General features: G+C 39.1%; 1 protein-coding gene across 1 annotated transcript in view; it reads right to left on the bottom strand.

Annotated features, from left to right (window-relative positions):
* The window catches only part of ITGA2 (integrin subunit alpha 2), a 61,032-nt gene extending 35,324 nt beyond the window's left edge, over nt 1–25,708 (bottom strand). Inside the window, exons 1-11 of the mRNA XM_009905064.2 lie at nt 25,557–25,708; nt 13,857–13,966; nt 12,691–12,782; nt 8,867–8,981; nt 8,377–8,504; nt 7,026–7,174; nt 5,783–5,933; nt 5,208–5,373; nt 3,909–3,982; nt 2,320–2,458; nt 174–319 (exon numbers count right to left, since the gene is read on the bottom strand). Coding sequence (XP_009903366.2) covers nt 174–319; nt 2,320–2,458; nt 3,909–3,982; nt 5,208–5,373; nt 5,783–5,933; nt 7,026–7,174; nt 8,377–8,504; nt 8,867–8,981; nt 12,691–12,782; nt 13,857–13,966; nt 25,557–25,708 — 1,422 coding nt within the window. The remainder of the gene's footprint in view (nt 1–173; nt 320–2,319; nt 2,459–3,908; nt 3,983–5,207; nt 5,374–5,782; nt 5,934–7,025; nt 7,175–8,376; nt 8,505–8,866; nt 8,982–12,690; nt 12,783–13,856; nt 13,967–25,556) is intronic.
* Nucleotides 25,709–27,672: the final 1,964 nt, after the last annotated feature.

The raw sequence follows: 27,672 nt of genomic DNA, 5'->3' as shown, positions 1-27,672 counted from the left end.
ATTTAATAATTACAGTTAACACTGAAATTGTCTAGTGGCAGAGAAAAGTTCAAGTGGATTCTAAATGTATTGAAAGAAAGAGGAATTATCAAAACAAATGCATCATAATTTAATGCTGTGCCAGTAATACCAGATGCCTGCAAAATCTGTGTTCATGACCAAAATATACTTGCCTGCTCGCCTCTTTGGGACTGCACAATTGCAATATTACCATCACCATCAACGTCATAAACCACTACCCTGCCAGTGTAGTTGGATCTTGGTGCACCAGCAACAAAATAAACAGAGCTTTCAGTTGAGAGAACAGCAACAGAATAACCTGGGGAAGAAAATCAACATTTAACATGTGTAGGAGACCATTAACTATAAGTTGTCAACTGGTTATCCATGAATGCACAGAGGATGAGTCAATCTGTTATATTAGTCACTGAGAATGATGCTTCCAGGCAGAAAGTTAAGCTGTCACATAAGCATAAAATTTGCAGTCTTCTTCAGGAGAGAGCAATAACACACAAATCAAGTTGAAGCAGGTTTGCAGAATAGCATGGATAGTAGTGTAGCCTATTCAGTAAAATGTAGACCACAAAAATGTCATGCTTGTGAAAGAGACAGGAAGAGAGTGTGAAGAGTATCCTTGGAATGAAGAAACAAAGCCAACAGTCAGATGAACGTGTGGGCCAACCTTCAAACTTGCGAGGAACACCTAGCTTCTGCAAAGCTTGCAGTGTGTTTTCCCACAGTTCACCAAATCACATCCCAGTGCTTTGGCTAAATAGAACAGACTATATTATTAACTTGTCAGCTGTAAGGCTTAGGATGATTGAATGTCTTTGAACATTTTAATCCTCATTCCCATTATTCTAACATTATTTGCATTCAGGGACCATCTTTTAATATATGTAAATATTTTAAACATGTATCAACTCTGTATTAGTGCTTATTATGTATATATATGTAACTACATACTTCACATTTCTGTGGTTTAATTATAACAAACCTATTTTAACAGAGATAAAAATCATACTTTGTAAAGACTATGTTTAAACTGAATTACAAAATCTTAGTGGCTGGGCAGAATACTGAGGTCTTCAGTAAGCTGCAGACAATGTGAAAAGCACTGTCTGAAAGGTTAAGCCTTAGTCATTACATATGCCCATCTAATTCACCTGTATTCAAACACTTTTTCTAGGGAGAGAACATCATTGGAGACTACAAGTTCAGCAAGAACAAGAAAACAAGAATTTATTCTGCAAGTTAAGGTCACTTATTCCTAATTAATACAGTGTACAGCCATTTTAACAGAGAGGGTGTAGTGCAGAACAAGGACTATCCAGCAAGCTGTGATGTGCTATCAACCCTTTAGCTTGGGCTCTCCAAGAAAGCAAGCTGGTACAGATGAACATTTACAGGGAGGTAGAAGGAGTTTGAAAGGAAATGAAGGGATGGAAAAGGCAGTAATATTGTTTCTTCCAAAATTATGACAGTCAATGCTTTAGAAGTGCATGGTAGAGTCTGACTTTTTAGGGAGGAATCATTCTAGAGAGGGAGAAATAAAAAGTCACACATGCAAAAGACCTACTGCTTATTAAGTTAGATTTAGATTTATTCATTGTGTTGGATGCAAGCAATGCTAAGCTATAGGGAAAGGAGAAAGTTTCAAAAATAGCAACACATTAAATAACTTCAAGGATAAGAAAATCATCAATCCTTAATGCCATAGCACTACTCAGGGATGAATTGTCAAAGCAGGCATGTTGCAGAAAACATTTCAACAAACTGGTTAGACAAAGTGACTGTCCTTATTAGGTCACAAAAACATGCATCAGAAAATATATGGGGATCATAAATAAAACTGCTATTAAACTGCAGCAATACTCCTGAAACTATCAACTGAACAGGGAGAGGCCCAAAGAAGAACAACCATGGATGAAATGATATCCAGTCAGTCAGCTTTGCATCCACAAGTAATTGGTGAAGTACATGCAAATACTAAAACAGAAAGTACCCATAATGATCAGTATGGTACAGCAAGAAGTCTTTTCAAATCCCATGACTTCTTATGTTTGTGGGACATGGCCTCATTATTATTTTTTTAGCTTATTACATTGATATGCATAGAATTGTAAAACACAGTAAAGATTTCATTCAATAACCTGTTTGTAGACCAGTAAATAAAATCTCTTTGGGTGCAAATTCTTTTCATAGTCTCAAATCAGTTCTTAAAAGGAGTCAGGCTAAAGCTAAATTTCCCAATATTTTTTTTTTTAATATCTTAATAAAGGTTTAATACATTTCCTGATTTGTATTGCAGCCCCTTACCTAGATAAGAACTATGATTTCTGTCCTTTAGAATCTTCTCAAACACAGGGCTTGGAAAGGTGGTGAATCTGTCTGAAGATTCCTGAACTACTGTTCCACTCCAGTCATAGGCCCCAACAGCACCCAGCAGCAGAACATCCTTTAAAAAATGCAAATCAACATTTTAGAACAATCTATTTTAGAAAAGTGTGAGTCAAGCTAACATACGTAATTTCTGACCACGATTAAGGTAATAATGTACAGTCCAATGAGTCCAAGCAGTTCATGGGAGCTGCTTACAGTTACCCCTGACATTGAGAACTTTACTACTCTATTCCTAAGGTTTGTCACCCCTCTACTGCAAGAGGATAAGTCAGTGCTTTAGCTTCCTGTACACTGCAATTCAAGATAAAATGGTTTATTTAAACACTGTGATAATTTCCTAAGCCTGTTCGCCCAAGTCTATGCTTTTATGCACTCACAATCCTTAGATGACTAAGGATCACACAAACATAACTAAAAAGCTAAAGTCCTCTTTTTGACAATGAAAGTGCCAAAAACAGCTCGCAAAAGCTGATGTAAAAAGATACAAAACTTCATTCTTTCAGAAAGAATACATTCTTGAGAGAACAGTTAAATTGAAAATCCAAAATAATATGGCTTATTATACAGAATACTTAATACAGAAATACTTAACCTTAAGACTAGTACACAGGGATGAAAAATACTTTAGATGATTCACATTATTAAAATGTTTTACTGAAATGAGATACTGTTATAGAAAACTGCAATATAAATAGGATGAGTAATTTTCCTGAAGAACTCCCCAAATTTTCTTCATTGTTTTGCCACTTCCAAGCACCAAATGCTTAGTAAATGAAAACTTCAAACAGTCTGTGCAGATAAAAGGACTACCTGAAAATGATTCAATTCATCCTTGACGGCTAAAGAAAGGAACAACCTTTTTGTATTTTTAGTTGAAGGCTGCTCAAACCACACTTGAATTTTACAAAGAGGACCTATTTGGTCAAGGTAACTTTAAAATTGGTTAGCATGAAAAATATACACGGTTTATTACTATAATTTATAAGTGAAATAGGCTTTAAATAAGCATTATTAATTTTATGAATATTAGAAAAAAATATTCCAGACTTATTTGTTTGTACCATGGTGACTGCCTAGAAATACAGCAATTTTACAATATTTTCGGTTTTTTTCAGAGTTACTCAACTGGAAAACATTAGCATGGAGCAAAATGAATTTTTCATGCTATGTGAACCCAGAAATCATTGGATGAACACATCTAAAAATAATTACATGAAAAAAATCCCTTACTTAACTTCACATATCAGCGTCTATTTTTTTTCATTTTACAGATATACACCATCTATTAGAAGTAATTTTTCTGGTATTCAAGTGAAAAGAAAACAAATAAAAAAACCCCAAAACAAAACAAAGGAAGCTGAGGACAATCTGTCATTCTCCTTTTCGTAAAAAGTTAAGACAAATAAAACACAATGTCAAATTTTATTTTCTTTTTTTGCACTTCTAGGCCTTCATGTCTACAGAATGACATCTATTTGTATCATTAAGTAATTAAATTCACATACCCTTTTTTGTGAGTAATATGCACTGAAGCCCACCTGAGACATTTCCATTTGGAATGTATCACCTTGATCTGTACCTGGTAAAACAGTCACGTATGATTAATCCCATCTATAGAACCACACAAGAGATTCAATCTTGCTACTTCTGCATGTAGTTATTTATGGACTGTATGTTGGTTTTTTTTCCAAATCCAGCAATTCTGCTAAAGTATTTCCAACGTTTTCAAACAACAGAAATTAGAGTGCTGATAAACTGTAGAATATTTAGAGAATTTAATGGGAAATTGTTAAGATGGAGCCACGATGGTATGAACTGCATCCAGAAAAAGGCAGAAGCTGCTGATAAAATTTGGCTGCAATCAGTCTGCACAGTCTTGTCATTGTAGCTAATCTCTTTTTTATGTTTCCTAGAAAGCACTAATAATGCACTGAAATAAGCAGCTTTGACAACTGTATATTCACAACTTTCAAATAGAATGTGAATGCTTATTGGTATATAGGACTTAGAAACACCTGGTTCAATAGTCTTGAAAAAAATGTGACACCCAGGAATATTTCCTAAACTAGATGGATGGGACTTGAGCAATGGGAATGCAATGGGTGTACTCAGCAAAATCCAAGAGGAGGAGCTCAACTGACCTTGATTAGCAGCACAGGCCTAGTGAAGAACAGATAGAGATGAAATACAAAGAAAGACCTCATCCTGAGCTGCAGCCATGTAAAGTTCCTTAGAGTGGGGCTGAGTGCACGTAACAAGTCTAAATTTTAGTTTTAAAACTGGCTTTTGTAGGGAAAGTGTGTTTCTGATTCACCTCTACCACACTTTCCTCTGAAGCGTACATGGAGGACTGTGGTTGGTGCTAGGAATGGAGCCTGGTAGGCACCACACAGATTGCACTACTGAAGCTTTGCAGTTGTGTAACCACTAACTTACTCTTGCAGAGCATTCACAGAGATGAATCTGACAAGAATAGAGATACCTTTACTCATGTGGTGGTAATAGTTCCAAATGCATTTGCAAGTATTTGGACAAGCCCCCAGTGCATGCCTGAAGCTGGTAACTTGACTGAAATTTTCAGCATCTGCGGAATATTTCTAACAAACTTCAGAAACTACCATGAAGCTTGAACTTTTTAAGGGTGGAGTAGCTAGGGAAACACCTGTGCAATCCAGATGGGTGGGGAGCAGGGTGCAGATTGCAGTTCCAGCAGCCCCTCATTTTCACAGTACTACAATAAGGTCAAGTGAAATAAAGTCCTTAGCTCATCAGCAGAGAGAATCTCAGAGACAATGAGTATTTACCTTCTATACTAAAAATACGCTCTCCAAGTGTTCCTGCTTCTTCCAGGAGAGCAGCCTCTGATGACACATTGAAGAAATACTTGTCTGTTGGATGACTGGCAATTCCTTTGATTTCTCTGATTAAATTTTTAGTATCAAGTTCATTCCTGATCAAGTATCCCAAAACCTCGGGTAAAAAAGAGCGAAGTGTGAAAAATGAAGATAAAATACATAAACCAAGGCAAAAAAAAGATCGCCACTGAAGTGGATCAAGTAATGGTTTTGCTTTTTCATCCAGTTAACCACTGCTATTTCACTAGTTCATAAAGATTTTAACCTAGTTTCAGTCTCATTAGCCTGACAATGCATGCATTATATATACACACATACATATACATAGTGTATTATTTTTGTACTTGATGATTTATTCTATTATTTTGGACTTGATGATCCTTGGGGTCTCTTCCAACCTTAGTTATACTGTGATACTGTGATACTGTACATAATATGCATTTTAAAAGGTATATACACAAAAAAGGTACATACACAACAAAAATGATCTTTCAAAAATTGCAATAATATATATTATTACTTACAGCAATGCCAAATCTGGTTATATTGTCTTCATTGCATTTACCTATCACTGTTTTTAAATTGGAGCCATCATGTGATTCACCATCTGTCACAACAACCATTACTTTTGTGGCTGTTGGACGTCCTCCTGACTCGGGTGAGAAGGCATACTGTCTGTTAAAAATATTTCATTTGTCACAAATCAATTAGTAATAGATGGAACTCAATACATATATTATAATGAATATGTTCTAACTTAAAGTAAGGTGCATCTGTAGTGCTTTACTTTTAACTTGTAAATATTAATTTACATTAGATCTGAACAAGAATTTTCAGTTACACTTCTGATAGCTTCTTCACAAAGCACTGCTCAAAGGAACATCAGAAACCTAATCAAGGAAGTAGAAGACAGAAAACCAAGCAGAACTGGATGCTGTTTCAAATAGAACCAGTATTTTTTTGTACAAGTGTTTCCAAATAAAAGGTTTTGTTTGTTTTGTGTTTTTTTTTCAGAAATATTAATGCTTTGTAGTATCAGAGTAGCAAGGAATTGTCTGCACCAAGTTCAACCAGAGAGGAAGAATATTAGTAACATGTCCCTCAACACAACTGCAAATAGAAGTCTCTTCCTAAACATAATCCTTAAGGCCATTTAATTCAGCTTATATTTTGGCCTAGTGTCCTATCCTTGACTGAATAGCAAAATGCAATCTTCTTATTGTTTAACAGACCTGGTTGCATACGTACTAACACACAGCACATTGTTTTAACTGTTTGCTATTTATCAGGCTGCTGCTGCAGCTGTCAAACTGACAATAGATAAGAGATTGTATTTTTCCTGCTATTAACCAACACCTGACCTGCAAACATCAGTGTTGTTGGTTCTACTGAATCCCTGCATAAACTTTACTTCTTTCAGTGCTTTTTTCCCCTCTTTACTGAAAGCTTCTCTATGGTGTTTGATGCACTGTCATGCTTAGAATCATCTATGACAGTCCGAATAATTCTGTTGGATGTCAGAACTACTTTTGTACAGGGTTTAACTCAATAGTTAAAGACATACTTTTCAGAAAGCCTGGTTTATATATCCCTGTATTTTTCTTCATGGGACAGTGTAAATCTACCTGAGGAATCTGCCTGGCACTGGGAACCTCCTCAGAGAGTCCAACCCAATGTGAACACCCAATGGGAATGAAATTCAGCATGTCCTCATTTTCTTGTAAGGTAAGTTACAGTAGTTGCACAGCAATTATTGATGTGTTTTACCTTGCATTGTCAATGGCTTTGAAAGTATTAGTGAGATCTCCTCCCTTCTGATATGTTCCCTCCATTGCTTTAACGACCTCATCCTTTGTTTGATATGTATTCAAGTTGAACACTACACGGGGATCATTAGCATACTGAATTAAACCCACCTATGCAATAAAGAGATTACATTAAATTACCAAGCACTACAGTTATGTAGAATCATGTTGCTTACTTGTTTATTGGGTTGGATCTGCAGATGCATGTGGGGGTTATAATTTTCATTCAACACATATGAAACCGATTAATATTAACACATTTGGAAAGCAAAGAAATCTAAATGTTCTGGCACCTTATGTCATTTATTATGGACTACAATATGTTAATGCAAACAGTCTGAAAAGGTAGGCATTAAATTATTACTTGGTTACTTCTTGAAGAGCTGAGGGGTAGCAAAAATACAGGCAGCAGCTCTGGGAAAAATAAGAAAACAGCTAAAATTCTACAGCACCCCAGTCAATCTGACAGCACCTCAAACTGATCTCTTCTAAGGAAATCTTAAAGGTTAGTTACTTGACAGCACTGCAGTCTATTTTTTTTTTTCTTTAATATAGGTGAAGCTATAGAGATATGCTAAGATGTACATTTGTATGAAAGCAAAAAAGAGAGAAGATGCCAAAGGTGAGGTTCAGAAAGAACTGAGCAGGAAGCCTAGCTTTTAAGCACCTCACTTCCAAAGTAGCCCAAGGTAGCCCAAGGAAGAAGGAAGTCTTTGGGAGAGAGATTTCCAGTCCCCCAGTCTTTGTTCCCAGAATTGTTTATATAAAATGGGCAACTGTAAAGACAGAAAATGTTGTGGGTTTGTTTTGTTTTGTTGTTGTTGGTTTGTTTTTTGTTTTTTTTTTTAATAAAAAAGCAATATATGTTTCCTGACCACTATCAAATTAAAAGAAAAAAGAACTCAAGATCATAGATACTGACCAAGCAGCAAAAATGTCTATTTTAAAGATGCAGCAGTTGGAAATTAAAAGCGACATAAGAAGCCTATTAAAAAAACCTGTTCTACCTTTACATCCCCACAGTGCATAAAAGAGATCTGACTGACCTAGATACAACTTAGGCTTCTGTTTCAGTTGGTTTATATTTTGAATCAAATTACTAATCCCTTCTGAAACAGACTGGCTGTGAGACAAAACCCCCAATACTGGAAGATACAGGACAACCATGTAATCTTCAGCTTTGGGGCAGGCACTGTAGTTAATGACAAAGCACACTTGTTTTCCTTTAAAACTGCTAATAAAACCCATGACTTTTTTTTTCTTTTTGGGGTAGGGGAAGGGCAGGGCTTTTCTTAAAGATATCTTTGACTTACCTGGGTTTTGTTAAAGCCTATATCTAAGCCTTGTACAAACTTTTTCAAAAATGCTCGGACTGCATCCCAAGGATAAATGCTGTTTGACTCATCACAAACCACCACAACATCTATGACAGAGGAACACTCTGAAACAAAAATTAAAATTTGTCTTTATATACTTACAACTCTTTGGCTAAATCCATAGGTGTGTATTTAGGTCTCACACAGGCAACACTTCAGATCAGGAAGGTTTTGCCAGAATGAAGACTCCATAAAAGCATACAGAGATTTTAAGTCTGCACTACTGCAATCTCTCTGAATTCAGAGAAGCAAGTCCACATTCATATCAGCACTAGATTACAATTTGTCAGTCCTTACATGTGAATCACAGGACTTTACTTTTTGCACTTTTCCCCCCCAATCCTAAATTAAGAGTCCCCAGAATAACATATCTTGATTTCATTTGGTAAGTCTTCTAATTAAATCTCTTTTCCACATGTTGCCTTACTTTGAACAGCAGGAGAAAAGCTTCTTAGGTACTGGAAACTTGGACTGACTTCAGAACAGATTCCTGTTGCATAGTATTGGCTTCCACACTGCTGTGCCCACAAAGGACCACAAGTCTTAAAAATAACAACAAAAAAAAAAAGCTATAAAAATAACAATACTTGTCTCACCTTATCCAGATACAAAACACTGTAAGCAGGACTGCAGGACTGGAGGAGTCCTCTGGAGTCATCAGGCCAAATTCTTTGCTATCATAGGGATGGTGAACTTCCACAGACTTTCTCATTGAAAGCCTTTTCTATTTGTGGCCATCCTTGTGCCTCCTTATGCAAGCTATAGCATCTAGAGAGTGTGACTTGACCCACAAGGAATCCGTGATGCTTTAAACCACCTGCTCAGCAAACCACTGGTTTAATTCTAGCGTTGGTATTTGTACATCGATTATAGGCATGCACGGAAGTACTTCCACTAACCAGGAGGTGGCATCAGAACCACGAGCATGCTTGTCGCTGCAAACTGGCAGAGGAGCTCTTCTTGCTGTAGGTCCGACTGCCATCAACAGTGTGACCAGGCTCAGGAGTTTTGTGATCAGTGTGTGCACACACATCTTTATCATATTTGGGAAGGCTTGTTCCCAAGGAAAATTCACTTTGCCAAAATATTTACTTCATCATCCCCAGTGAGGGTGCGGCCTCACAGTATACACTATCCTACTTAGCTTCATGTTAAAGGAGAAATCTGGCCCCGGTATCATGTACCCCTTGGGTATGTGTTTCATTGCCTTTCAGGGAAAATAACTTTGCTTCTTTGCCGAAAATTATCTCTGTAAAAGGAACGTTTTTAGCTGTATCAACCAGCTAGTTGCATGACAGCATCACCTCTGATACTAGGAGGATAGGTACAAAAGTACTTAGATTAAAAAAGAAAAAAAGAAAAGAAAGAAGAAGACATACTGAGTATTTTATGATGATGAGAATATTTGAAGTGGGGGAGGATTTTTTAAAAGGAAATCATGTTAGGAACTCAAGGGAAAAACATAACCTCTGCATAACCTCTGACCAACAGTTCTGAAAGAAACAGTAAGGGTTTTTTTCTATATACTTTCTTGTTGCCCTATAAAGAAAGCCTGGGAAACAGAAATGGGCCATCTCTAGGAAGAGAAGAGAGTGAATGGTACCACTGACCTTTCTCAAGTATACTGTAAAACAAACAAACAAACAAACAAATCATTAAAAGCCCAAAGAAATGCAAAATGAGCTAAAACACACTGGTTTGCAAACAATAGACAACAACAGACTACCTTAACATATTTGACAAGATGACAGATTTTCTAGTTTTAAAGTAGACATGCTACTTCTCTCTAGATCTGATCATAAGATAGGTGCACTTTGTAGTTGCTATATGGGGCACGATTAATTTTATTGGAAAAGCTGGATATTTACAAAAGTGAAAGGTACAAAATAAACCATCTATATCAGTAACTATGAAGCTGGAATTACTAACCTTTAATTTAAAGTTATTCTTACACTTTTTTATTTTTTTTTTTTCTGGTTTAGCAGTAACTCTAAATTGTGGTGCTACAGCAAAACATAAAAATACTCTAATAAACTTTGCTAATTTTCACTTTTAAGAAAAGGGAAAGGCTCTAATGTTCTAGCATTGTTCCAGTCAAAAATTTAAGATGCATCATTACTTCAGGGAAAAACTGGAAGATCAGGTAAGAACTGATGAACTTGAAAAGTGAAATATTAGAACGGGGCATAGGCTTGCTGTTAGGGACTGTTAGGAAATATAGACATAAACTGGGATCTCACGAGTGGAGGAGAAATAAGCAGGATTGGGCACTGCCTGATGGTCAAGTGGCCATAAGCACGCATCCAGACTGCAAGCCAAATAAGGCCTAAAAGTATCTGACATCAAACACGTGCAGTACAGACAGGGAAATATCAAACACTACATACTGCCCTGGAAAGACTCCTGTGGTCATTCATGCTTGAGAAAGGTGTGTTATTAAAAAAACTTTCAGTAAAAAAAAACCTGTTTGCTTTGAAATGTAGGACAGAGCAAAATGATCATAAGGCATCAAAAAATATGGAAGAGATGTTTTATATGAAGGAGATAGGCGCTGTTCTTTCAAAGTACAGGCAGAGCGCTGCTCACAGAACAAACTAATAGAAACTTAGATCAGACATCCAGAAAAGAGTTATTAACCATCACTGAAATTCTTAAACATCTTTGCAACATGCTTAAGCATGCCTCAAAAAAATATGATTAGTGTGTGAAAAGTACTGCCCTGTACTTAGGATACCTGTAGGAAGAACATGGCATCCAACAACTGAACCGGCAGGACTCTCAAGCTGTGGCACAGACATGCCAAGCTCAGACGTGCTCCAGCCATGCAGCCTAGGGATGCAGCAAGTGGATGGAGGGTGAGGGAGAAGCAGCTGAAGGAGGAAGAAGCCCACTGAGTTGGAAGGAAGAAGCCTATGCATAACCCAAAGAGCCCATCACAGAGGCCAGATGCCAGAAACAACATTTATAAGCAGACAGTCTGTGCTTGCCGTCTAATTCCTGCCATAACAAAGTCATGGGGCTTTTGATACTTGTTCAGGCTAACTCACAGATAAGCACTGTCCCCCAGTACCCCATTCTCCTTATATCGAAAAGAACTCCTGATGCCAAAGATGTGGCTGTTAACATTCAGCTTTTTATTTTGCTATGTTATGCAATTTAAGAAAAGACAATCAATACTGCATAGATCAGGGAATTAGTTTTACCTGAGAAATGTTTAAGTAATTATTAGACAGTAAGATTTTTCCTGCATGACATGTTTTAAATCACTGCAATTACTGGCACTGATTAGAAGTGGGGAATGCATGAGGTGTTATTAACAGTAATTAAAAGTATTATCCAAGAGACAGAACAAGATTTTATTATCAGCATCTTCTCAAATCAACAGTCAAGAAGAGCACTGTTGCTGTATTTTGAAGCTATCTTTAACTTCTGCAACTCCAAGAGAGCTGCTGGAAAGGTTGGGATTAAAACTGTTTTTTTAAAGCACTTCAACGATCTGGGCTATGTGCTAATGGCTATAATAATCACTTGAATACTTTTACTATTACTAGGAAAATGTAACAGAAAAATAAAAAGCAGCTTAAAGTGAGTGTTCTTTTGACTGTAGTTTATTGTTTCTTGTAATTACTACACATGCCTAAAATGTATGCATCAAACTGGTATACACCTTCACTGCAACATTTTTTCATCCTTATGGTTAAGATTGCAAAAAAGTATATTAAACAGCCATTAACTTCCCTTTGATTATTAAATCTGTTTCACAGGCTCCAAGGAGAGTGATCTGCAAAAGACACAGCAAATGCATGCTCCTCTAGCTTATTAACCACAAAAAACATATCACAGATCCACAGGACTAGAAACCTAACATCTCTGGGGAATAGTTACTGTCCAAGTGTATGCGGTGAAGAGATCCCACACTGCCTTTTGAAAGCATAATCAGAATTATACAAGGCTACCCTTACAATATCCATGATGGAAACAATCATGCCTGTCCTACCTGACTTATATTACAGAATCTTTAATTATGTGGCCTTCCACAGGATATTTGCATAAATGACTCAGGAGAAAATTCTTCAGTTTCCTGATTCTGGACCACAGGTAGTGACAGTAAGAGGGAATATTTTTAAATATGCAAAACATTTATTAATTTATGCAGCATAATAAATTATGTTCAGCTTGGACTTATCAAAAAATGTTTCTTTGTTCTGTTCATTAACTTCTGTGTGTACTGAATAACTCCTTAATACATACCAAAAATCCTCCCGTTTTTGAGTTCTGTATCAGAGTCAAGCCAAGGTTCATGCCTTCCTTTATCTCAGTCACATTTGGAATATTTATTAAAGCTGAAATAAAAAGAGATTAAGTAATGGCAGGATAGAAAATAAGATGAAGAAGCAATTTAGTAAGTTAGAATTCCTTTTTGAGTGCTTGTTTGCTCAGAATGTAAAGATGCCTTTTCCAAATGACCGCATAAGATTCTGAGACAAAAGATAATCTTTGTCAAAAATTTGCTAGCCAGTCACTATAGCCATAATGTAAGCATGGCTATTTAAAGCGCCTTCAGCACTCTTGAGAGCAAGTATAAGAGAAACTGTCTATCTAGTGAGTACTTTTGGCTGACTGAATAGCAGTAGCCTAGCAGCTACTGTTACATTCCTCAGGACACCAGACTCCTCTGATCAGGCTTTAGATAAAAGGCTGAAAGGAGCAGTGCAGGACAGAAATGTTCCACTCCATCTCAGAACACTCTGATGCCCCATATTTTCACTGTATTCAAATGTGAGTAGTATTTTATACTTAGTTTGCAAACACATAAATGCTTCATATCCACTTACATGCTTGTCTCTCATGCACTCCGCATTTGCAAGTTCCCTGGACACACCGGCATGAAACCCCCACCCACCTGACACCTGGATCTTAGCCCCCACTAAGGTAGCTGGTTCAGCTGAGAGCTCTCTAGTGAGCAGAAATACACACAGCAACCCAGCACCAGGCTTCATGGGCTGTAGTCTGTAGTCTCACTCCAGCTGGAGCTCCTCACCAATACTAAGCCCCTGTCCTCACTAGCAGCTTGGTTTTGGGAGACAGAGCATTTATGGCCTAGGGCTAGATGTTAAAGACTCTAGCTGGCCCTAGAGCAAATGCTGAGACCCCAGTGGCTTCAGCAGTGGGGTCTTACAGACTGGGGCACCCACACTTCCAGCCTGACTCCAGTGGCAGGCACCAATTTTTGTTTACACATGCACAAGTCTCACCAGTATCTGGCACTGAGTCCTTGCAGCATGCTCACATATGTACATACAACAGAGACTGAGATACGCAGAGACAGGGTATAATAAAATAGAATAGAAGGGTCCTGTTACCAAAACAAGGAAAAAGTGAACAATTGTTACAAGACCTTATTCATCACATCTTACCTTGTAAATTCAATTTTTCACATGTGGTTTTGGATGTACCAATGGGACATGCATAGATATCTCCAGTTCTGTTAGTGGGATAACCACTCCAGGGTGAACCAACCAACAACCTAAAGTAAGAGAAACACTTTGTTAGGTCTTAAATGATACCGTAAAAGTTCCACAGTGTTACTGCACAGTACACTCTAGGTAACAGAGGCTTTTACCAGATATAGCATCTAAGGCACACAGGAGTCTTCTCCAGAGCTGTACAGAGGCTTTATTGGGACGTTAATAGACTGGATTCTAGCAATGCAGAAACATCTGGGGATTAGGTTGCTCAAATGTGTACTTTGTTTCAGTGGCATTATGTAGTATGTCAGAAGAAACATGGCAAAGATGTTAATATATACTGAGACATACAGGTTAAAAAATATGCATTGAGGATTGAGAGACAAAAAATTTATTGTCCTCTAAGTTGGCAGTTATCTGATTCCTCCTAAGTTATTCTTTTAGCTGATAAGAAGCATTTCCTACAGGATCTGTTCAGCAACAGTTAAATCCTTATGTCTGAGCCTAAACACTACCACACCTTAAAAACACTGAGTCAGAAAGAAAACACTGCAGGTGTTAACAGTCTGCTGCATGAAGTATTTAATCTTGAACAAGGAAGTTAAGACTCATAATAATTTATGCCTACAATACAAAGAGATTTACTGTCTCTGAGTCATTCTTTCATCTGCCATAAGGTTTCCCTTCCAGTGTCTGCTCCTCCAGACCCCTTTAATTTTTATGTGAAAGTGTTCACAAATGTGGTTAATTCAACTCCTGGGAACACTGCTTAAGAACACCCATTTTTCAACACAGCTCTCAGAGAGTGGGACCACCAGACAGTATAAAGCCACACAGGGTTGGAAGAGAACAACTCTTTGGGAGAGAAGAGCAATTCTTTATACAGTTCAACACGCAGTGAAATAAGAGTGAGACAAAACATGACCATAGGAAGATGAGTTAAAACAAAACAAAACAAAACACAAACCCCCAACAAGACAGAACAGCAGGGACTGTGGGTATTTGCTCCAGCAGCTATATGACTTTCATACAAAACAAATTGTGCTAGTAATTAATGCATTTATGGAACAGTAAACCAACAAGCAATAGGAACCCAGTACAGAATACAAAGTTTTGTAAGAAAGTCCTAATCAGGTGCTAAAAGCAAAGTTGTTACCCTCTAAAATCTTAAAGGTAGCTGATGCAAATACCTTGTACTATAAAAAGAACACATTATCAGATTATTATGTTTCAAAGCAATTGCTGTATATCATATTGACTTTATGGGGATCATTGTATTTTATTGCTGCAATCCTATAACTAGTTTAAATAAAATAGCTTTAGGAGAATATACAGTTTTAGATCACAATCAAGAGCCTGAGTTGGTTTTTAGCTTTCTCAAAGAAAATAATGCTAATCACATTTAAAAAAAAAAAAGCTTATTTCATTTCAATTAAACACAAACTTAAGAGCACAAATAACATTACTCTTTTACCAGCTTGGTTGGAGGTAATCTATTTTCTGTGTATAGGAATATTTTTAAAACACTTCCCTCTTTCTCAATTACCTTGTTGGGAAACAGTGATTATGCAGACATCATGAACAGGATTTTGTGTAGTTTCAGCACCTCTAAACTTGCAATTCAGGTTCATATTAATATCCCTCTCTATAAAAAGTGTATGTTATGCTGGCTGTGAGGAGGCCTCCAATCTTACTGTTTTCTGAGGAATACAGACTTTTCTGCACAGTGCAAACCAAAACAACCATAGCTCAGGACCGCATAACCAGAGCTCATGAGAAACTACTCCATCAGTCTTCTGCCAACAAAAGATACAATCTGCAAAGCCTTGCAGTGACACAGGGGATTGGAGCCAGCTGATTTGAGCCAGTTAAGAGTGACTGACAAGGGAAGACACGGTGTTAGTCATACCCCTTCTTAGGTACTGCAGAGTTATTTTACAGCTATAAAATGCTAACTGGCCATGGGGTGAGAGAAAGCAAACAGTTTACATGGAAACAGGAAACAATTTTTAAAAGATGGCAGCACATCCTGTGTATATCTGACAGAGGAACAGATATTAGCAGTAATTGTCAAGCTAAACACTGCACTGTGTACATTTCCTGAGGGGAACAGAGGGTCCTATATGTTCTGCTGCTGCCTGCCCGGGGCCCAGGTAAGGGACATCACCAGGAGACTACCAGAGCTAATCCAGCCCTCTGACTATTACCCATTGCTGGTAATGCAAGCTAGAAGTGATGAGATTGATAAGAAGGGCATCAGGGCAATCAAAAAGGAATTCAGGGCCTTTGGACAATGGGTTGATGGAGCAGGAGCTCAAGTGGTGTTCTGCTCAATTGCCTCAATGGCAGGGGTGTACACTGAAAGGAACAGGAGAAATCATGCCATCAACAATTGGCTCAAGGGATGGTGCCAGCAGAGAAATTTTGAGTTCTTGGATTAATGGGACACTTTTACTGCACCTGACCTGCTGGACCTAGATGGGGTGAATCTGCCTAGAAAGGGCAAGAGGGCTCTAGCACTAGAGTTGGTAGGGCTCATTGGGAGGGATTTAAACTAGGTTTGAAGGGGGTGGGTGATGAAACCAGTCTCTTCAGAAGACAGAGGGACATAAACTAGGGTTAGATGAGAAATCAGCAGCTCAGCTGAAGTGCGTGTACAGTATGGGTAACAAACAAGAGGAACTGGAAGTCTTGGTTCACCAGGAAAACTGTGATGTAGCTGCCATTACAGAAACATGGTGGGACAATTCACACAATTGGAGTACTGCACTGGATGGTTACAAGCTCTTTTGGTGAGACAGGTGAGGGAGACGAGGAGGAGGGGTGGCCCTGTATATTAGGGAATCTCTTGATGCCACAGAACTTGAGGTAGAGGATGAAAGGATTGAGTGCCCGTGGGTTCAAATCTGAAGGAGGGTTAACAAAGCTAACATCTTGGTTGGAGTCTGTCATAGATCACCCAACCAGGATGAAGAGGTTGATGAAATATTTGATAAGCAACTGGAGGCTGTCTCAAGATCATCAGACCTTGTCCTTGTGGGCGACTTTAACCTGCCAGACATCTGCTGGGAACTTAACTCAGCAGAGAGAAGGCAGGCCAGAAGGTTCTTAGAGTGTATGGAGGAAGGCTTCCTGATGCAGCTGTTAAGCAAGCCTACCAGAGGTCAGGCTCTGCATGCCCTGTTGTTCTCAAATAGAGAGGGACTGGTGGGAGATGTGATGATAGGAGGCTGTCTAGGGTGCAGCAACCATGAGGTAGTGGAGTTTTCAATGTGCAGGGAAATAAGGGGGAGCAATAATAGAACTCTCACTTTGGAGTTCTGGAGGGCAGACTTCAGCTTATTTAAGCTACTAGTTTGGAGAGTACCCTGGGCAGCAGCCCTTAAGAACCAAGGAGTCCAGGATGGTTGGACCTACTTCAAACAGGAGCTCTTGAAGGCACAGGAACAGGCTGTGCTCATGTGCCAAAAGATGAGCTGGTGGGGAAGGCGACCAGCCTGGATGGACAAGAGCTCCTGAAGGAATTAAGGGAAAGAAAGGGCGAGTATTGCCTTAGGAAAGGGGGGAAGGCAACTCATGATACATTTAAGGATGTTGTTAGATCATGCTGGACAAAAATTAGAGAGGCAAAAGCCCAGTTAGAACTCAAGCTGGCTACTGCTGTGAAAGATAATAAAAAGCATTCTTACAAATACATTGATGATTAAAAGAGGGCAAGAACCACCTCCACTCTTCATTGGACCTGGAGGGGAACATTGTAACTAAAGATGAGGAAAAGGCTGAGGTACTAAATACCTCAAAAGTAAGGCAGGAGGACTCCATGATAACTGGCCTCCTGAACTGGTAGATTGCATCAGGGAAGAGTATAATCCCCCTGAAATCCATGAGGAAGTAGTTAGAGTTCTCCTTAGCTACTTGGATCCCCACAAGTCCATGGCTCTCCAGGCTAAGTAACCCCAGCTCCCTCAGTCTCTCATAGGGCTTGTGCTCCAAGCCCCTCACCAACCTTGTTGCCCTTCTCTGGACATGCTCCAGCAAGCCAACCTCCTTCCTAAACTGAGGGGCCCAGATCTAGACACAGTACTCGAGGTGTGGCCTAACCAGTGCAATGTACAGGGGCAGAATGACCTCCCTGCTCCTGCTGGCCACACTGTTCCTGATGCAGGCCAGGATGCCATTGGCCCTCTTGGCTGCCTGGGCACACTGCAGGCTCATGTTCAGCCTACCATCAACCAGCACCCCCAGGTCCCTTTCCACCAGGCTGCTCTCCAGCCACTCTGACCCCAGCCTGTAGCTCTGCATGGGGTTGTTGTGGCCAATGTGCAGAACCCGGCACTTGGATGTGTTAAATCTCATGCCCTTGGACTCTGCCCATCTGTCCAGCCTGTCGAGGTCCCTCTGCAGAGCCTCTCTACCCTCCAGCAGATCAACTCCTGCCCCCAGCTTGGTGTAGTCAGCAAATTTACTGATGATGGACTCGATGCCCTCATCCAGATCATCAAGAAAGATGTTAAAGAGCATGGGGCCCAGCACTGATCCTTGGGGCACACCACTAATGACTGGCTGCCAGCTGGATGTGGCACCATTCACCACCACTCTCTGGGCTCGGCCCTCCAGCCACTTCCTAACCCATCGCAGTGTGCTCCCATCCAAGCCATGGGCTGACAGCTTGGCCAGGAGTTTGCTGTGGGGGACGGTGTCAAAAGCCTTGCTGAGGTCCAGGTAGACTACATCCACAGCCTGCCCCACATCCACGAGGCAGTCACCTGATCATAGAAGGAGATCAGGTTGGTCAGGCATGACCTGCCCTTCCTAAATCCATGCTGGATACTTTATATTAGCACTGGACACATTGTCTAGGAAAACAGAGTGACCAGAAAGTGGTCTTGGACTCACTCTGAACTTGGTTTCCTGGGATTTGTGTTGGGACTCACTAGATTTGGGGTGACATTAGCCTGCAGCACCTGGACCTAGCTTCCCCCTGGAACTGCCTACCCCAGGGTCCTGCTCCCTGCCTTAAACTGCAGCTGTTGGCTGGAAGCACACTGGTAGTGCGGCTCCTCTTGCACTGCTCAGCGCTGCTCCATGAGATTTGCCTCGCGGGAGCTGTGTTTAAGGACACTTTAACTTTGGTGGGTCCCTTTTCCTTCGGATTTACACTGCATGATTCACAAATTGGATTATAAAGCTTGCAGTTCTAGAGGCTGCCGCCAAGGAGAAATCTAGGGACCATCTCCAAATTCCTACTCTGTCCTTGTGAGTAAAATCTGACTCATTGGCTTTCCCTAGGGTCCTGGCTTGCCTCTGATTTTATAAGTGGGGTAAAGCTACTTTGTGGCTTAGCCTGTTCCTTTTTCTGAATTCCCTAAATTGTACTAAAGTTGCCCATAGGCATCCATCTAGAATTCATGGCCAAATAGAACCTGTAAATAAAATTTGACCAGTTTTGTACATAATTTTGGTCAGGGTTTTTGGGAAAACGAAGACAACTATATTTTTATAATTCCCACTTTGTTAATTTAATCCCAATCCCAATGCTGAGCCTTACTTAAATTTTCTAAAGTTAATCTGTATCAGAAATCAGCAAATCCTAGTTGGCTTTGAAAATGAACATAAACCATTACATACATAGAATACACACATAGAATAAACCAGGTTGGAAGAGACCTTCAAGATCATCGCGTCCAACCCATCAACCAATCCAACACCACCCAAACAACTAACCCACGGCACCAAGCACCCCATCAAGTCTTCTCCTAAAAACCTCCAGTGATGGCGACTCCACCACCTCCCCAGGCAGCCCATTCCAATGGGCAATCACTCTTTCTGTATAGAACTTTTTCCTAACATCCAGCCTGAACCTCCCCTGGCGCAGCCTGAGACTGTGTCCTCTTGTTCTGGTACTGCTTGCCTGGGAGAAGAGACCAACATCCATTACAGTACAGAATTGCCCAATACTGCTCTGAGAAAATACAGTTGTATCTTTCCAAAACATCAGAGGTGAAGAAAGCAAGAGATTATCTGGCTAGCAAGTTCATAACTACCAAAAAACCCACCCATAAAACAAATTGCTGTGATTAAATAGGATACACATGAAGTAGAGTGAAACTGAATGCATCAGGAAAGAATGAAAGAAATGAGTACTAAAATACTTGAAAATGCTTTTTTCCAAGTGCATAGTATATTAATTAAGGATCTTTTTCAGCAATGAGTTAAATATTTATTTTTACAAAACTTCATTATGTATTCTGTCTTTACACAATACTGTACTAATTACCATGTAACACTGCCACCGATTTTATTACCCAGCTACCAACACTGTATGCAAAGCAATGGAACTACATTAAGTTGAACAAAGTTCAGCAGCAATGCCATACCACACAGGCTGCAGGAGTGACAGATCCAAGTGCAATAGGAATTATTTCTGGGAAATTACACCATGACGAAGCTAGTAACTGGCAAAGTCTGATGTAGCATAAAACAGACACAGAATTCATGGTGAATGGATGAATTCCCAGCTGTTGCCAGAGGATGTTTTATGTTTCTTTACAAGGATTCACTCTTTAGTGTGTTGTGGGTTTTTTTCAGTTAGTTGGCATCTTTTCAATTTTGGATGGAGATTTTTTTTGGTTTGGGTTCATGGGTATGTTTTTTTGTTTGTTTACTTGTTTTGTTTTAAACACAAAGATGGCTAATAGGAAATAGGAAAATGGAAGTAGAAAGGATATCTGTCAAGAGTTAGGGCTACAACAGATGTGACAGGCTCTCTATTTGGTAGCGCGTAAGACCCTTCATGGGAAGGGTATGAGTTCAAGCCTGCAGTGGGCAGTAGTGTCCTCCCTACTCTAGTCATGAGGTCTGTGGTGACAGGTTGGACTTGATGATCTTTGAGGTCTCTTCCAACCTTAGTGATACTGAATACTATTAACCCTTCTCCTCTCCCAAAGTGGAATACAAAAGGAAGAAAGGAGACATAGAAACTGGAAAATGAAATTTTTTTAATGAAAATAATAATAATAAAATTAAATACATGCAAATGTGTACAAAAGTGATATAGAGCCCAACCCCTACCAATTGCAATTATTCACTATCACCATTAATGCTGTAGCAGAAGTCCCACACCAGACACAGTGGAAGACAGGAACCCGAGTCAGGAGATGGATTCTCAAACTGGGCTCAGTAAAACATGGATTGTGATCTAAGGCAGAAAGGAGAGAGTCATCCTCAGACAGACAATGGCCACTGAAGAAGAGAAGGCAGCTTGACCCTTGTGATCCCTCAGCTTTAAACTGAATGTGATGTATATATAATGGAATAACTTATTGGTCACTTTGGGGCCACCTGAACTCTCTGCTCCTATCTTCAGGTGAAGCCTTTTACTCTGCACCCCCACACAGTATGCAAGATTTAGCAGTGACCTTGGTCTGAATACCAATCCTTGCTACTAACTAGAGACATTGAGCATTATTGCTACGAGAAGCAGACACTGCAAAAACATGCTGTAAACTTCAGATAGTGAAGCTGCTTGGAAGACACTGAACTGGAAAGTGAGATCACTGAACAGAATTAGTTCTGTTCTAACTCAAATAAAGACAACCTTTTAAAACATCTGGCCCTTTCCCCTAGAATTACAGGAAGTCATGAATAGATATGAAGACCAGAAAACTCTTCATTTTAATAGATGCTTCTCTGAGCACATGAAACACTTATTACCATCTAAAACTTTGAATCCTTCAATCAAAAGACTCTAAACTTCAAAAACTACAGTGAGTTATTGCAAGACGGTTTGACTGACAAAGTTTAAAGGCCTAGAACACAGAAGCTGTGTAGGGCTGCTTCTCTGAGCAGGAAAAGGGCAAACTGTAGGGCATGCAGTTGTGGGAAGCAAAAGCTGGGCAAAAAAATCAAAGTTAGCAGTGCTGCTGGCACTGAAAAATGGAGCTGTAACAATGGCAGTATTTTGTTAGGGAAAAAAAGTTGGCAGAAATTACCCTTCTCATTAAAATCGAAAGGCTTTGAAAATTTATTGATTTCAACAAAAGTTGCTACAGAAGTGTGGCTTTTCAGTGAAATATCTTATTAGTCTGAGGAGGCAATACACCACCCCATGAGAAAGTCTGCTGGGCTTTGATGACTAGTGAGAGTATGTAATTTTTAAAACTATTTAGTAATGCAATGATTATGAGATACATTAGTAATGGAAGTGCCTATTAAGGTGTCATTACTGACATGACAGGGAATGAAGCAAAACATTTTAGAAAAGAAAAACCCCATTGCATAAATTGCAAAACAAGACTCAAAGTTTCCAAATCCTAAGGACGCAACTGAGCGAGTGGCTGCAACTTGATGCCAAACGGCACCTTGACAGCAGATTGAGATTTTAGTTCTGTTGTTGGGTATGTCCACATACTGAAAACACATATGGGTAGGAAAAAGCATTTTAACAGATATATATAGCTATTCAATCTTCCCCATCTGAGACTAATGATAGATAGGTAGGTGGATAGATAGGAAGAAAGAAAGAAAACCAAATCCACTCTGCTTTTACCTTTATAGAATGTGCTTTCAGCTTCTTTTCAGGGCATGCACATTCAAGGCAAATTTGCCATGGTACAATTCACCTTTCTAAAAGACTGTATTTACAAAATAAGTGAGAATTTGGTCTCAATTTAAGGCTCAAATAAAGATGATCTCATGACAGGGAGAACCACAGCGTAAACTGAATAGTGTTTCTGTTGTGGCTAATTACTTCTATAAAGGACTGCCTAAATTTTTCTAATTGACAAGTTTCTTTAGTGTTCACAATTTTTGTTGAGATCATTGAAGAGTGCCTTTTTTTAAATTCTCACCAGACACCATGAAAAACTTGAGCTGTGCTTGACTTGCATGTTTGTCCTTATTTATGAGCATCACATGCTCACAATGTCCACCAATGCACAGCAAACCATTGTCCAATTATCCTGGATCATCTGACTCCACAAAAAGAGGATTCCCTTCTGGGAGCTGTGACACAAACTCCCTGCTGATTTGTGTCACAGCTTCTCAGTATGTACCAGCCCTCTCTACAGCTGCCCTGAGCTCCTGGATGGACTGAGTTCCTTTTTCCCTCTGAACTCATCACCACACAGAACTGGTACCATACTGAAGCACACAGTCCCAATTCTACAAAAATTCTCCTCTCTTCATAATTTTAATAGCCTTTATTGCCTCAAGAGATGTATGTCCCAGAAATACAGCTGAATAATATAACCAGTGTCAGCGGTTTTTTACTTGATCTCTCCTTTCTGCAATTTGAGACAGTACAGGAGGGGTTTTAAAGTTGTATTTAATACAGCACCAAGTGGTTTTTTTAACAAAAGCAAGGTCTAGGCTGTGATGAAATTTCTGGTGGATCTTAGATTTTTGGATAACCTCTCCTTTTGAGAGTGGTGCCATCCCAGTAGCGCTGGATGATAAACAGGATGATAAATGCTCCCCCTCTGACAGAAAGTATCACCCTGATCTTACACAAAGCTCAGACTGTTTATCTAAATCCTAGTTCAGCCATGTCAACAAGCATTTTGAACACAGACTGCAACCTCTGCATTCCTTATACGAGAACCAACTCTGCTAAACAGTTTCAGTGTTGCTGTTTTGGTTTTTGTTTATTTTTAAGATAATGCACACAAGAAAAAAGCTGTATTGTCTTAAGGAAAGAAAAATATATAAAAAAGCAATAAAACCTAGAAATTAAGAGAACAAGAGAGTAAATCATGGCTGGCTTTTTTATTTAAGCTTGCCTAATGATTTCTTGACAGGGAGATTGAGAAGAGCTTTTCCTCACTGAAGAGTCTCTAAAAAGTCCTGGTTACTCAAACAGGGCCTAATAAAATTTCTCTATAATAAAATTTCTCTATAATAAAACAAATAATAAAGTGCCTATCTACAGAAGAGTTTCTCAGATTCATAATCTTCATACACTTGAGAGGAGATAAAAAAAGTTAATCCAGAGTTGCTTTCCTTCCTGAATTCCACCACACATTATTCAATAAAGTGGTACTGGAGGAACTTTTCTATCAGAACTAAAAATAAACTAGGGAAATATTAAACATACATAGCTTGGGTGAATCTGCAACCTAGCATTCCTAATGCAAGCTTTAGAAAAGCTTACAAGAAGGATAAAACACAAGACAATATCTCCATGTATAAGCCAAAGCATTCAGTTCCCTTCAGCAGACATTCTTGTTCTCCTTCAATGGCTTCACACAGAAGTTTTTTAAAAAAGAGAGCTCTGACCTGTGGGTGACTAAACACATAATTAAAGCAGGCAGAAACAGTGAGAAGCCACTACATCAGACAAGTAATGGGGGTAGGTTGGGAGCTTACCAAATGGAGTGAAAGAAAACACTGAGCTCTCAGTTTGGAGGACACAGCTCTGCTCTGCTCTTACTTTTCCTCCTGGTCACTAATGGTAAACAGTAAGGCTGAAGTTGCAGTGAGATCTAGGAGGTCTTGCATATTTGCATATGCAACTAACTACAACTGCATGGTCTCTTTGTGGGGCTATGCATAAATGTCTCAGATAGCTCAGCATTTTTTTGTTGTTTTAAAATTTTCTTCTCCAAACATTAAGTGTAAAATAAACATTTCACATGCATTTCTGTGTATTTCAGATTTTGGCATATTTCTTTCACTGTAAAGTTCAGTTACTTACTATCTGTCCATCATCAATTAAGTAAACATAATAGTCCATGGATATTTAGGTTCTGACACTGCTTCAGTTTATGGAAAATGTTGTCTCAGCTGATGTTAATGTATGCAACTTCTCTAGCTTTCCATTACAGGCTTACAACCATGTAATGTAAATAACCGCTTAAAGTAGCTGAATATCATTAAACTATTTATAGATGGATAGTCATTGCCATGAAAGACACCTCAAACTTTGTGGTTGCTGAGGCTGCAGAAGAGGAAACAATGTGTTTGCCACTAAACGGGCCTACTCCTGGCCCCTTTTAAAATTCTTTTTGAAAACAACATTACTGAAAATAAAAATATTTTACTAATTACTCATCAAGCCTAATGTACTGGCAACACTGAATTCCACATCGAGTTTTATGGCTGAAGAGATGCAGTGGACAAAAGGCCTCTGCTAGGACTCCGTTATTATATCCATCCAAATACGCTGCCCCTGAGAAGCAAAATGTATCAGAGCCAAAATGCTACAGATTTAAGTTCAGTGAATTTTAATAACTAGAACTTTCCAGCCTAATCATTTGTTTTAATCACAATAATGTTAAAATGGCAACATATTCCATGCACATGTAATGTGTAACAAAAATGCTGCTGGTACAGGAAGGAATGAAATAAGTTAAAATTCTACAGAAATTGTGACTCTGAGGAAACGGATATATTGGAAAGAGGAAAATTAAGATACCAGATCACATTAGTGAAGGTAAAAAGCCTGAACATTCATGTGTGTACATCTTTAGAGTATTTCAACTTTTGTTTTAATAACATAATTATTTATTTGTAAAAAGATAACTCCAATATAAAAAGGGATTGACTGGAAGACATTTAAATGAAATGAAGAAGTATTAAAGAAAAGCAAGTTTCAACATTTTCCCCTTAGCCTTTTAAATGGACATTTAGCAAGCTATTCAAACTGCTTACCATTTGCCTTGTTCATTAACAAACTGTTGAACTGCATATCCGAACTGCTCTCTTGATGGACCAGAAAATATTTTTGCTTCTAGGAGCCCAACATTGTAAGCTTCACAGCAGTTATGAAGAAAGCCTGTGAATAGAAAGATTATGATTATCATAGAAGTGCTTAAAGGAGAATTTTGATCCCACTGAAAAAGGCCTTTCATCTGTATCAGCTTCCCTGACAGAAGAGATAAACTGTTCCACCTAAACATAAAAGACATTTTCTTTTGTTTTGGGGTAATAGAACACTGGAACAGTCTGCCAAGAGAGGTTGTGGGGTCTCCTATGGAGACTTTCAAAACTCCCCTCTAAAAGTTACTGTACAACCTGAACTAGGTGAATCTGGTTTAGCAGGGGCTTTGGACCAGATGATGCCCAGAAGTCCCTTTCAACCCCTACCATTCTGTGATTCTGAGTGAAAATAAAATGTAGCTCACAACATGTGCAAGGAGAAGGAAAAAAAAACCTAAATCAGCTTTTTCCTTACAGTAGCCATCTGTCTATGTATAATAGCTGTCAGGCACTCTTTACATATGTTATAATGTGGGCATATGTTATATATGTGGGCAGAGATCAATGACTCATTTGCTGTTTCCTTTAACAAAAGCTGCAGCATTACTAATGGAAATTTTTTAGCACAAGGGAGGCAAGATATTCAATGTAAAGTTCTGTTATTCTCCTTTACCTTAAGGCATAAGTCAGGATTATGGTACCTCAAATACATCAATAGCTTGCTTCTACACTAGAATCATAGAATCATTTAGGTTGGAAAAGACCTTTAAGACCATTGAGCATTAACCTCATACTACCAAGTCCACCACTAAACCATGCCACTGTCACATCTGCACATCTTTTCAGTACCTCCAGATGCAGTAAGTAACTCCACCATGCTCCTGAGCCATCTATTCCAGCACTTGATATTTCATCCCCCATCTAAACCTCTCCTGTCTCAACATCAGGCCATTACCCCTTGTCCTATTACTTGTTACTTTGGAGAAGAGACTGACAGCCTCCTCACTACAATCTCATTTTGGATAGCTATGGAAAGCAAGAAGGTCTCTCCTCAGCATCCTTTTCTCTAAGCTAAACCTGGAGAAATGGGCTAAACCCAGTTCTCACAGTTGCTCCTCTTAAGACTTGTGCTCTAAATCCTTTACCTGCTTTGCTGCCATTTTTTTGGACATGTTCTAGCACCAAAATGTCCTTGTAGTGAGAAAACTGAACACAGTATTTGAGGTGAGGCCCCACTAGGTGACAGAATTTCTGATATAAACCAGGATGTTACTGGCCACCTTGGCCTGCAACATTGTACAGGGTTGTTGATGCCCAATTACAGGATTTTATTTAATATCATACAACTGGCCTTACTCCATGGAACCAGCCTGTCTTGATCCCTCAGTAAAGCCTTCCTACCATCAAGCAGATCAATGCTCCAAACCTGCTTGGTGTTATCTACAGACTTAAGAGAGTGCACTCAATCCCCTGATCCAGATGATTCAAAAGATACTAATTAGAACTGGTCCCAGTATTGAGTTCTGTAGAATACCACTTGTGACCGGTTGCCAACTGGATTTAACTCCATTCACCAGAATTCTTTGGGTCTAGCCAGCCAGAGTTTTCATTAAAGTGAAAATCCACCAAATTTAACTTTTAATACTGTTTGTTTTCTTGTTTCTTTCTGCAATTTAATGTTTGGTGCACTGAGACAAAACTCAGATTATCTACTGCATCAGAAAACCTACACTTTTTAGTCATTTCATTATCATGCCAGAAGCCTTTGTTTTCAGTCCAAACAGTCTGAACAGTTGTCCAAACAGGAAAACTTAGACATACAAACATGCAAGAGAGAACTGCATTCATAAATCATGACACTTAACACTGAAACTCCACTTGGCTGTGGTCATGGTATTAACTGCTTTTCTTTGGGCATTTGCATGCCAAGGGATAAGGATATGCCACCTCATGCCATTTTGGAGAGAGTTGGTAGTTTGGGCTGGGGACAAAATCCTAAGTGTTATGAGTTTGCAGCAATGGGGGCTCACTCTACATTCATAAGGGGCTTGATTTCTTTCTGATCAAG

The sequence above is a fragment of the Dryobates pubescens genome, chromosome Z (assembly GCF_014839835.1).
Source record: "Dryobates pubescens isolate bDryPub1 chromosome Z, bDryPub1.pri, whole genome shotgun sequence".
Lineage (NCBI taxonomy): Eukaryota > Metazoa > Chordata > Aves > Piciformes > Picidae > Dryobates > Dryobates pubescens.
Note: the sequence above shows the minus strand (reverse complement) of the source record. Positions and strands in the feature narration are given on the sequence as shown.